Here is a 12343-nt window from a genome sequence, read left to right as displayed (position 1 = left end):
GCACGTCTGCGCAGCACTGCTCCCGGCTCTGCCTCCTGTCTTCAGTTTACACTAAGCCCACTGCTCTGTGCTCTCACCACCCACCCCGCCCCCTGCTCTTCCTTCCCCTGGGGTGCAGCTACCTCTTTGGAAGGCTTCCTGAGCACATCTCCCACTCCGCCCCCGCTCCGCAGCCCGTGACTCAGCACCGTGACGATGCACATCAGCAGCGTCTCACACGTGTGCTCTTTATCTTGCTCTGTCTCCTCAGCAGGGACCAACTCTGCAAACACGGCAAGGAATGACAGATTGGAAACATGAGTGAGGAGACTCTGGTTCCTGCGAGCCATCTCCCCAGCTGACAGGAGCCAGAAAGAATAAAATGACGGAATCCAGTAAAAAAAAAAAGCCTTTCTTTTTCATTGCTGTTTGCATCACTAAACCCTGCTAATTTCACAAGCCCAGAAGTGTCCTTCCCCCTGTTACATCTAAAATAGTCCCTATCCTTTACAGATTTTAACCTCCAGCCCCAGTTCTGCACAGGCAATTGACCCGCGATAAGTTGCTTAATAATCTGAGTCATAAGCATCTCTGCTCTCAACCGAGGGAAATGCCACAGCACTCAGGTTCCTTCCTGGGGATGCTGTAAGCACTTAACCCAGCCGCATTTTATTGACAGTTGGTCCTCTGGATAAATCACTTCAAACTGGGGACTGCCTATTCTTCTCAGCTTCTGGAGCAGGAATTTTCTGCCCACCTTATTCTTTTCTCCAGCTGCAGTGAGAATGGTCTTGCTAAAACACATCATGTCATGGTATCATTCCCCTTTCAACAACTGTCATCATCCTTGGGGTAAACTTTAACCCCCCTAGCCTGACCCTTCATGATCTGACCCCTGACAACCTCTCTGGATTCAGTTCTCGCTACACTTTCTCCTCATGATCAATTTCTCCCCAAATCCATTGTATTCCACCTCTGAGACTTTAGGCATGCTGTTCCCTCCAACTGGAATATGTATACCTCCTTCTTTGCCCATGATGCTACTGTTTGTGTTTAGCTAACACTCCTGGGTGATACTTTTACTCCTGCATTAGGTTGGATGCCTATTTTTTGTTTGCACTTACCATCCTCTCTCATAATCCCCCTGCCTGCTTGCCTCCTCTCTACTGTATTATTATATCTTGGAGTATAACACAGTTGCTGGCAAAGAGTGGGCACTCAGTAAATACAGGCTGAATCAACTAAGCAGCTGTTTTCTTCCCATATAGCCTTCTTTTCCTGTCATCTCCTTCCTCTCTCCCAGCCTTTCCTCTTTGCTACTGGCCTTACTTCTGAGCAGTGAATCTGCTTTCATCTGCTTCTAGTGTCATGTGCACCATCTAAGCCTCTGGGGGAGCCTGGCACTAACACAGGGCTTAAGGCTGTGAGGTCCTACCTTCTTTGGGTGCAGGAGAGGAGCAGTTTTCCCCAGTCTCCACCCTACACACGTCAGAGTACAGGAACTCACTTGCCAAACTCTCGCTGGCTTCTGGGAGAGAGAAGGAAATTTTATGATGAACAATCTGGCAGCATATGGTTAAAATGTTTGAAGTCCCCAATTCACGGCTGATTAAACAATTCTTTACATAAATAACACCCTACAATCTTGCATATAAATTCAAAGCAGAGATGTAATTTACACTTTCATTTGGTGATCTAGATGGGAAAAAAGCCAGAAATGTCAATTCCTGTAAGCTTACTAGAAATATCACACTTAAATAGCACCTCTCCAACTTTAAAGACAAACAGCTGAAACTCTTCGACAAATACTACCGAACATACAGGCTCCAGCAAGATTTATACGAAGTCTGCATGAGAAGCATGAGTGGAAATTGGAAGTCCAGATCAGTTTAACTCAGAACCCTAAGACAGTTGGCAGTGAGTACCTTTTAGTGTCAACTTGGAAGCTGGAGTTATAAGCCAAGAATGCAGCATTTGGGAGGGAGAAAAAGGCTGCCTGGCTTAGTCACAATCCTAGTATGTTCCTTGGACTTGGGGTGCCTGGCTACCTGATGAAAAACCAGTCATATTTCACTTGCTAGTGTCCCATTTTAATTGAGAGAAAAGAACACTTAGGTATCACTTAATTGTATGGTCATTTTATTTCTCTCTCAAATTGGGCATCTCTTTTGTTCTTGCTATAGATAAAAACAGTATCTATATTATTACTTATAAAACTTGCACATTTTAAAGAAGCCCTAGAGATAGCTATTGCTTGCAGTTTGGGATATAGTCTTCCATATTTTAAAAGACATTAAGAGCTTTTTAATTCAAAAAATACCCACACAGATCCTACTGTAGTTATTCTTCTGAAATTTCCTACCATATCTTGTGGGCATTTTTCCAGGAAGATTTATAAAGACATAACTGCAGGGTTCACCATCCCAAGGATGAACCATACTTTAATCAAACACTCCCTTCCGTTTACACTGCTTCCAATTTCACACTGCAGTGAACTTTCTCCTGTACAGCTGTTTCCATGGGGCTTTTTTTTTTTTTTTTTTCCTTTTTAGGGGCACACCCATGGCACATGGAAGTTCCCAGGCTAGGGGTCCAATCAGAGCTATAGCCGGTGGCCTACACCACAGCCACAGCAATGCAGGATCTGAGCCGTGTCTGCGACCTACACCACAGCTCACGGCAATGCTGGATCCTTAAACCACTGAGTAAGACCAGGGATTGAGCCCCCAACCTCAAGGATCCTAATTGGGTTCATTAATCACTGAGCCATGACGGGAACTCTGGGTATTTTTTAAACAAGGATAAATTCCTAGAAGATTTACCAAGGCAAAGGGATGCACACTCCAACGCTTTATACATGGTCAAACTGTTCTATGAATATGTTGTACTAGTTTGAAATAGGACTTTAGTAAGTAATATCAGGTCAGGATCCAGACACTCACTCCTAGCATTTGACATGTCGTGCCACCCTTTGAAGGAAGTGAAAACTAAGCCCTGTATTCAATTCATACTCTGAGGGTTGGGCGGAGGCCTATGTTGCTAAAATCATCATTTTTGGTTCAGTTGTAATCAGGAAATACTCTTTGAACATTAAAAAAGATGGGAAAATCCCAGACCCACCTGGAAGAGCAGTTTCATTGGGCAGTCTATCTACTTCCAAGATAAAGTCATCCTTGAAGAAAAGGTAGCCCACTATTGAGAACAGGTAAACCAGGATCAAAGCCAGAACTGCCGTCAGGATGATGGAGCGTCCATTGCGAGTGACACTTTTAATGACGTTAAGCAAAGTCTCTTCTCTGTACACTAGATCAAAAAGCTTTAAAAACAGAAGATGATGATGGGACAATTTTAAGGAGCCTTTATATTAGATGGGCATCAATATGCCCTAATGAAAACTTGATTTATAAAGGTTATTAACCTCTCAGTAACACGAAAGCATTATACTATGAACATGCTAAACCTGCTTAACAGTGAAAACCAAGACAGGAAAAATAAGGAAAAACACACATAGAAAAGGAGAGCAGAAAACAATAGCAATTTTGAGTTGTCTACACAGTTTAGAGGTTCTGGGAAAAGAGAAAATATAGGCTGTATCAGTGAGTCTCAGAGGACAAGGGGGAGGAAAGGAATGAGAGCCCTTGTGCTCATTCATGTAGGGCTTATTTACTGAGCTTCTATTAAGGGCCAGCCACTCTGGGCATAAGATTGGACAGGTCCTGGGCATTGACAGGTCATGAGCTTGGTATCTCATGGGCAAGGCTGACCTGCAACGGGCCAGGCCAGGGAGCAGAGACTCTGGAATTCGACAGCTCAACCACTGGCTGCCACCAGGACCATGAGCGAGGTGCTCCCCCCTACCTCTCTTAGCCTCAGTTTCATCACTGGCAGTTTCATCATTGGTAGAAAGTTATTATAAAGAATAAAAACAGGAGTTCCCGTTGTGGCTCAGTGGTTAACGAACCCAACTAGATCCATGAGGACGTGGGTTTGATCCCTGGCCTCGCTCAGTGAGTTAAGGATCTGGTTGCCAAGAGCTGTGGTCTAGGCTGCAGACGTGACTCAGATCTCATGTTGCTGTGGCTCTGGCGTAGGCCGACGGCTGCAGCTCTGATTCAACCCCTAGTCTGGACACCTCCATATGTAGCATGCGGCCCTAAAAAGACAAAAATGAAAAAAGCAATAATAATAATAATAAAGAATAATCAGACAATAAATCTACAGTGCTTGGCATAGTCTCACTTATGTGCTGAGTAAGTACACAATAAGTGGGAATTATCATTAACTGCCTGATGAAGAGACTGGGCCAATGTCACATCTATAGTACACTGGGTGGCAGGGACACTGGTGGTGGAAACACACCAGGATGCTTAACCCCTTCCTATCCTCCTAGTGGGGGCAGAGGCCCCTGCAGTTCACAGCATGTTCGCAATCCAGGCTTGCCCTCTGCCAAGGGGTCTGCTCTTTGCAAGCAGTTGGTTTCACGAGAAATGGAGGATCCTTGTAGGGACTGACAGGTATGGGAGGCCAGTGACTAGTTTTCCAAGAACTGTAATCTCAGCTATTTGGCTGGTGGGATGGATGCAAACCATGAGAAGGGAGCTTTAGGGGGTAATTCCGGACCCTAGGGGCTGGTTTTAACATGGCCTCTGTGCTGACATCTCATCTTCTCCGGAAGGTTCTGCCTCTCCAGTGGCTCTGGGGAATGACTGTACATAGCCAGGGGTGTCAGGGAACAAGGGTGTGAATCCTAAGTCTGCTTTTAATTTGCTGCAAATCAGGCCAGGAAACCTCTCTGGACCTCAGTTTCCTCTTCTGTAAAATCAGTGGGCTGGACTAGCTGATCTCCAAATTGCTTTCAGTTTAGCATTTTACATCTGAGTTCATTTTCTGGTCAATTAGCCCTTCTGCCACCATAATGCCAGTCTGTGTCCTGAGACCAGTGTGAAGGGCACCAGATAAAGGGGGCTACTTAAAAGTAGGCGAGGAAGAGGCATTTGGTCGATTTATAAGTACAAAAGGTGAATGCTGCTACTGATGCTGGTTAGTATTTTTCAGCAACCCACCACAAAGCAGCAAGGAACTGCCACTTCAGACAACAAAAGACACTTAATTTTCTGTGGGTAAGAACCAAAGAGATTGTATAGCCCGAAAATCACTGAAATGGCAAGTGATGTTTTTTCTTTTCACTCATCTATAATTTCTGATTTTGAAACAATGGACATGCATTACTTTATAATAAGGAAAAACTTTCTTCTAGTTGGAAAATTGGACAAGTTCCATGGAGAAAACTTTGAAAACAAAGAAATACAAAGAAAAAACAGAAATCACTCATAACCCCAATAGCTACTGACATTCATTGAGCAAGTTACTTCCTTCGGGCCTTACTACAATTGAAAAAAATGTATGTATGCATACAAATTCTTACAAAAATATTTTCCCATAATCTGGTATAGATCTGGCTTGCTTAGTAAAAGAATCACAGACATTTCATGTCAACAATGATAACCTAGTATTCCTCTGTACAGAAAAACCAGTTTACTTAACCAACATCTTTTTGTTTGTTTGTTTTTAGTGGCACCTGCAGCACGTGGAAGTTCCCAGGCCAGGGATCTAACATGTGTCACAGCAGCAACCCAGGCTGCCATGGTGACAACGCCAGATTCTCAACCCACTGTGCCACAAGGGGACGTCTCTTTTTGTTTTTTAAATAGTCATAGTCAAGATGTTTTCAATTATATGTCATTAAAAGTAGTGCTGTGATGAACACCTCTGTCTCTGCCTCTACAAATTCTTGTCCAGTTCTTTCTCTGTGGCAAATTTCCCCAAAGGGAACTATCAGTCAAATGTTAAAACAGAAACATATTGCTCCACTGCCTTCAGGAAAGGCTGTACCAATTCCTTCTTATCACTGTTAAAGAAAAGTGCCCATCTTAGCCCACTCTCACTAGAACCAGGCATGATCATACTTCTGAGCCTTTCCCAACATCACAGGTACAACACGAGGATCAGGCTAGTGTTTTATTCTTTGTGTGTGTGTGTCTTTTTGTCTTTTTAGGGCTGAACCCGCAGTACATGGAGGTTCCCAGGCTAGGGGTCGAATAGGAGCTATAGCTGCCAGCCTACACCACAGCCACAGCAACACGGGATCCAAGCTGCATCTGTGACCTACACCACAGCTCATGGCAACGCCATATCCTCAACCCACTGAGCAAGGCCAGGGCTTGAAACCGCGTCCTCATGGATACTAGTTGGGTTTGTTAATCACTGATTCACGACAGGAACGCCCAGGCTAGTGTTCTATTACTGTCACTGTTTGACATTAGGGATGAACACTTTTCCTTGTTTACTGACCATGCAAATTTCTCCTTTGGTTACCTGCCTGCAAGTGAATGCTGCACATTTTCATCTCAGAGTGTTAACTGTTTTCTAAGGCCTTGTGTGAAGGGGAGGCCTCTTTACCATGGGATGGACCCTGGGCTGCCCTCTGCCCCCCATTGAGAGACAACAGCAACTGCTTGGGCTCCAGGCTTGGGTCTCCCTGACCCACAAGTCAGAACCCCAACCAGGGATGTCACTGTAGCAGACAGGAAGGCTCAGAAATACACACAGAACCCTCAAGATCTCTAATAGAGAGGGACCCAAACAGGGCATGTACTGGCAATCCCAAGTATGCCCACAGATCTCTTTGTCTAAAACCTTAAAGTATAGCCAGACCTACTTCCAAGGGAGGGAAAAGAATCCATTCCCTGTGGCCTGGCAACATCCAGCATTAACAGAATGAGCTAGTCCCAAGTGCCTGAATGGGTGCATTCAGGTGTTTTGGACAGGAGAAGGAAGAGAGGGATGATAAAGGCCATGGTAAGAGCTAGCCACCACTCAGCATTTACATGGCAGCTGGTGATCCCTGTGACAGCCCTGTGGGGAGATGGACTTTTTTCATTTCATAGATGGGGAAAGTGAGGCAGATTCTGCTTCTAGTTCTTTTTTAGATAGCTCTGCTTGCAGAAAGATCATTTTTATGCTTCCTATCACTTGACATAGGTACAAGGAAATGGTTTTTTGGCTATAACTCTACAGGTCTAGATTCCCTGAGATGACAGGAGAAGAGCAGATATTGGTCTGTAATTTAAAAACCTGCGTTGCTGTGGCTCTGGCGTAGGCTGGCAGCTACAGCTCCGATTAGACCCCTAGCCTGGGAACCTCCATATGCTGCAGGAGTGGCCCAAGAAATGGCAAAAAGACCAAATAAATAAATAAATAAATAAAAACCTGCTCAGGGAGTTCCCACTGTGGCTCAGTGGGTTACCAACCCAACTAGTACCCAGGAGGACACAGGTTCCATCCCTGGCCTCGCGCAGAAGGTTAAGGATCCAGCGTTGCTGTGAGCTGTGATGTAGGCCGGCAGCTGCAGCTCGGATTCAAACCCCTAGCCTGGGGACTTTTGTATGCCGCAGGTGTAGTCCTAAAAAGTAAAAGATAAAAAGAAAACATAAATTAAAAAAATAAAAACCAGCTCAGGAGAAAGGTAATGGCATCAAGACATTTAAGCACTCAGCTCTGACACGAACTCAACTTCTACCGAAGAGGTCTCTTGGCTGGATACATCATCAAGCTGTAATAGATTTTGGGTCTTTGAAAAATAGCTCCTGCCCTTGTTGTCACTACATGTTTTCACTGGGAAATAGGTCCCATGAAAAATGTTTGAAGGTGACAGTCCTTCTAAAACCTCCTTCTCAGTAAATGCTGGCTGAGTCTGAGAAATAAGGAAACAAAAGTGCACATGGAGGACACAGGATGTTCTCCTAGGTTTTGACACATCACATCTTTCAACACCAGCAACTCACCAGCAAACTGTAGAAGAATTCATGGACGAAGAGTCCCATGGCACAGATCAGCAGATACAGCAGATGATAGAGGAACTCCACGTCTAGAACCATGGCTCGGTAGCCTCTGGTGAAGGTTCCACAGTTGCCCACAAAGCTCATCAGAAAGATAATTTTATTGCAGACCTGGCAATAATGACAGCAGTGGTCAGATAAGCACGGACTATGGGGAATCCCAGGCCCTCCGTGAGAGCTCAGGGCGATTTGCACTCCAGCATCTGCCAGCGCCTCTGGCCAAACTAAAGCTTCTGTTTTTTTGCAGCAAGTGCCCACCAAAAATGCCAAGAACTGTTGTGCGGATCCAAGTCATTTCATTACTTTGCTTTTCAGGTATATTGCAAGTTGATGTGCTAGTCAAATAGCTTCATGTACAACAGTAATCAAGTGGCATTTTGTACATGACAGAAACAAAATTAACACATACTGAAATTATGATTTTCAAGATGAGATATGAATCATTTCTAACATCCTTACATGAGTTAGTCAAACACAGAAGTCGCCTCCATCCATGAACCCTGTCATCAGCATGATGAAAAGTGTTTTCTGAATTTCTGTTGCGTTCTAGGCATTAGAGGGTTGCAACTGAATGAGAAGCAGCCAGTTCTTATCTTCTGTTGCTCCTAATTTCACAGGGAAAATGAGGATTTTCTTGGGAGGAAAAAAGTAAAGGACTTCGGGGTGAATTCTGATCCTCTGCCCCCTCTTCTGGGAATAGCTTCTAATTTTCCTCTTGGATCCCTCCTTTCCCACGTATCTGTCCCTGAGGTCTGGGTGGGGCTCCATTCTGGACAATCTGAATACTGTATTCCCCTGACAAAGACTAGGTCAGGGATCAGCAGTGAGTCAAGGATCTGCCTGTGACCAAATGGAGCCAATGACACCCACTGAGATCTTTCCTAGGACTGCAATGAAGACAATTTTGTTCTTTACCTCTGACCTTGAACCTGAAAGAAAGCGAGCTCTAAAGCTGCTAGCTTCCATCCTGGGGTACCTCAGAGCCCTAGGGTACTACAGGTGCAGAGCCAAACAAGAGGACCTGAGCCCTGAGCCTGTCTGGGTCCCTGGATTCAGCCACGCCTGAAGCTAGGCTCTTGATTCTCAGTCTTATGAACAAATACGTTTTTCTCCTTCACTTGAACTACTGTGGACTAAGTTTTCTGACCCCCATAACTGAAGGTTGGTCCATGTATAACACTGTCCCACCTTTGATAGAAACTCCATGCCTAGAAGTTTCTCTTTAGCAGTGTGTTGACAGAAAAACCCAAATCAAGAGAAAGCTCTTCGGCTGCACTTGGTAAAACCATCTCCTGCTACCCTTGCTAGTTTGGCCATGGTGCTGGGGAAATGCTGCCAGTTAATCTGGTGGGTCAGTGTAAGTGAGCTTCTCAGCAATCAGATAAATGAGGAAGGCAACACCCATGGAGGAGGTTTGGTTTTCTCAGACAGGCTCAACTTTCAATCCACTGGTTCTTTTTTTTTCCTAATATTCAAAACCTTGCCAGTGCAGGATCTTTCATAGGGTGAGAAAGCATTAGTGACTCTAAATGAACTGTGTTGCCAGGGTTTCCAAGAAACAATAACAAGGCCAGGCTCTGGTTGACCTTCCAGGACCTCAAACATGCCTGGGGCCCTGTGGTCTTAACAGCAGAGCAATCGCTTCTCCTAAATTCACTCTCCCCTTTAACTTCTGCCTACTTGACTCCTCTGCTTCAGCAGCAGCTGTCTCCTAGTCATCAACTCAGTCTGCCGTCCCTACTTCCTGTGGACCCTGCTTGGCTTGTGTCCGGTCTGCCTTTAGGTCCTAGCTCTTTGGAGCAGCGGCTCTCCCCAAGTCCCTGGGGCCTCTCCAGGGCACACCCAACAGTCTGGCCCTGCCCATTCCCATCACCTGACCCCAGCTCCTGAAGCACCCTCCAGATCACTTTCCCCACATGGGGCTGCCAGGATACCAGCTCTCTCACATCTCCAACAGTCCTCCTTTGTGGGTCCATGGCTGCCCTTTCTTCTCTCACTGCCACAGGTGGGCATTCCTCTTATATTATTCCCTCTAAATAATTAATTACTGTTTCAGCTTCCTTCCACCCTCCCAGCTAACAATACTATAAATGGTAATTCATTATCCAAATTGAGTCTTTCTGCTAACTCATTTATGTTAAAGAAGAGATAATGTGGAATGACTCAAATCCAGGGAAACAGAAGAAGCAGACAGCCCACTGAAGACAACTTAGAAATACTGAGTGTTTTTTTTCCTTTCATTTATCTTTTTCTCCTTATTTCTTTCTTCAATAGTGACCTCTCACCACAGCTGAAGGCCACATTTCCTTGTCAACACTGATGTCACGTGTGTCACTCTGGTCATGCATTTCCAAACACCAGGCCTAACAGTAACATCTTGCTTTGTCACTTCAAGCCCTGTAAGTCAACAATGTAAGTCTGCTTTCACCCTGAAAACCAGGTCTTGGTTGCATGACTTATTTCGGTTGGCTCTGTTCTTCTCCCAGGCTTCTGGGACAATCAGGAGTAATACTTGCCTTCTTCACCACCCAGTCAACACAGTAATACCTTCCTTGCCTGGAGAAAGACACCCAGACCAAGCCTGCATTGCTTTCAGGTGGGAGGCTCAGAGGCTTTGCCCACTACGTGTCACTATTCCCCAGGAAGCTCTGACACCTGTACCTTCCTTTTTCTCTACTATGACCAAGACACAGGCTTGTCACATGGAATCAAAAGCTTGCTGGAGGCCCAAAGTGGTCCCTTCAGCACCCCCCTGCTGAATCCACCTAACATGCCACTACCAGGTGAGTTTTCTCAAGAACACCTCCCTGTATATACCAACTCTTTGGTCAGAGTTTTCCAATCTGTATTCTACTCATGCCAAGTGATACTTTACAAAAAACTGGGCAAATGAGTTTGGGAACTACAAATACTCATTTTCCCTTTCTTGGAGATTCATAACCCAGATGTGCAGGTTGATGTCTCAGAAATCTAAAAACCTTTCATTTTGTTTAATTCAGCATTTCCTACAGGGATTTCACCAAGGAACCCCCTTTTTGCCTAAGATTTACCCACTAGGAACTCGATGACCTGGAGGATGAAGTTATCCTAAAATTTGGGCAGGGGTTACTTGTACAGAATGAGGCCCTAGAGTGAGGAGGCAAAACTCAACTGATAATGGTCTCCTGAGGGCGTGAGGCTTCCCTCATGGCTTTGGCCCATGGGGCCCACAGGAAAAGGCTCTTCTCAAGCCCTGCTTCCTGGCTCAATTGTTTCCGTTCTTTATGATGAAACATCTCCGCTGCCTCCTACCCTTCAACTTCTCAGCTTGTAGTGGTCTCTTCTCCTCTAACACCCTTGTTGCCTCTGCCATGTGAACACTTATCTGGGGACATTTATCGTTGCCTTAAATGACTAAATTCACCTTATTTTGCAGTATCACTTACGTTTTTGTACAGTGCCTTCGGCTTCTTCATGTGCCCAGGCCAGGAAGCTCTGGAAGCCAGTTTTGTTTTGTTTTGTTTTTTTCTTTTTGGCCTCAACTGTGGCATGTGGAAGTTCCTGGGCCAGGGATCAAACCTGAGCCACAGCAGTGACATGGGCCATAGCAGTGACAACACTGGATCCTCAATCCGCTGAGTCGAAGGCAGTTTTTGATCCCTGCAGTGCCTCACATGTCCCAATTTGTTGCTTCCTCTCACCAGGAAACCTCTCCAATTTATGGTCTGACATCAGCCATGTTATGTCCTAAGAATTCCAGAGTTGGCATCCACCTCAAGTGTAGGAGCCTTTGTCAATGTCACTGCTGATGTGGAGGTAACACTCCTTGATTCTCTTCCTACCTTGCCACCTGATCCCTCTCTGGGAACATTCCTCTTGCTGCTCTGCTCTGTTCTCTCTGAGCCTCACCAGAAGTGGCTGATGTGTGACCATTCAGTCATCTGACTTATTGGCTAAAATCTCTCATTCTAGCCAACCTTTGACAGGGTTGGCAAGATGAACCCAAGTCTCAACTCCTTTCCTTTTTCCCACCTAATTCTGAGAGGAATATTCCCTGAAATGAGAGTTGATGCTGGGGTAACACATGAAGAGGCTGATGGTCCTGTGAAAAGGTTAAGAGGGAGAGGTGTGCTCGCAGCTCTCGCTTGCTTCTGCTGTTAACAGTCAATCCGAATAACATCTTTCTGCACTGAAAGCACAGGCCAAGATTCTAGGGAGAAGGCAAGGCATTCCTATTTGCATGTACACCAAAAAGTGGCCATGGAGGTATTCATACTTACGTTGAAAGCTCCCAGAAGAAACAATGTGGGTTGTAGCCCAACCGAAAATATCAACCGGAGAATTGTGGAAGCAATTAAGGCCCGGATGCCGTGGGGCTTGGGGAGGGCAATGACGATGGCCAGTGATATGAGCATGGCTGTCCACAGCAGTCCGGACCAGTGTGGCTCCAGTGTTCCTGCAAGGGCAAGGCAGGGCTCTCACAGATC

General features: G+C 45.4%; 1 protein-coding gene and 1 long non-coding RNA gene across 8 annotated transcripts in view; one reads left to right on the top strand and one right to left on the bottom strand.

Moving 5' to 3' along the window:
• Positions 1 to 1607, top strand: part of LOC125127063 (uncharacterized) — a 121710-nt gene extending 120103 nt beyond the window's left edge. The window contains exon 5 of the long non-coding RNA XR_007134856.1: positions 251 to 1607. This is a non-coding gene — a long non-coding RNA (uncharacterized LOC125127063). The remainder of the gene's footprint in view (positions 1 to 250) is intronic.
• ITPR1 (inositol 1,4,5-trisphosphate receptor type 1) overlaps positions 1 to 12343 on the bottom strand; it is a 331954-nt gene that overhangs the window by 29336 nt on the left and 290275 nt on the right. For 6 of the 7 annotated variants that reach the window (XM_047779506.1, XM_047779516.1, XM_047779541.1 and 3 more), the window contains 5 exons: positions 12137 to 12312; positions 7824 to 7988; positions 3100 to 3295; positions 1415 to 1507; positions 123 to 262 (listed from right to left, as the gene is read on the bottom strand). In XM_047779506.1, the coding sequence (XP_047635462.1) occupies positions 123 to 262; positions 1415 to 1507; positions 3100 to 3295; positions 7824 to 7988; positions 12137 to 12312 (770 nt within the window). The remainder of the gene's footprint in view (positions 1 to 122; positions 263 to 1414; positions 1508 to 3099; positions 3296 to 7823; positions 7989 to 12136; positions 12313 to 12343) is intronic. The other variant, XM_047779556.1, reaches the window with a different exon arrangement.

This window comes from Phacochoerus africanus, chromosome 1 (genome assembly GCF_016906955.1).
Source record: "Phacochoerus africanus isolate WHEZ1 chromosome 1, ROS_Pafr_v1, whole genome shotgun sequence".
NCBI classification, from domain to species: domain Eukaryota; kingdom Metazoa; phylum Chordata; class Mammalia; order Artiodactyla; family Suidae; genus Phacochoerus; species Phacochoerus africanus.
The sequence above is the reverse complement of the archived record's forward strand: the minus strand, read 5'-3'. Positions and strand labels throughout refer to the sequence as shown.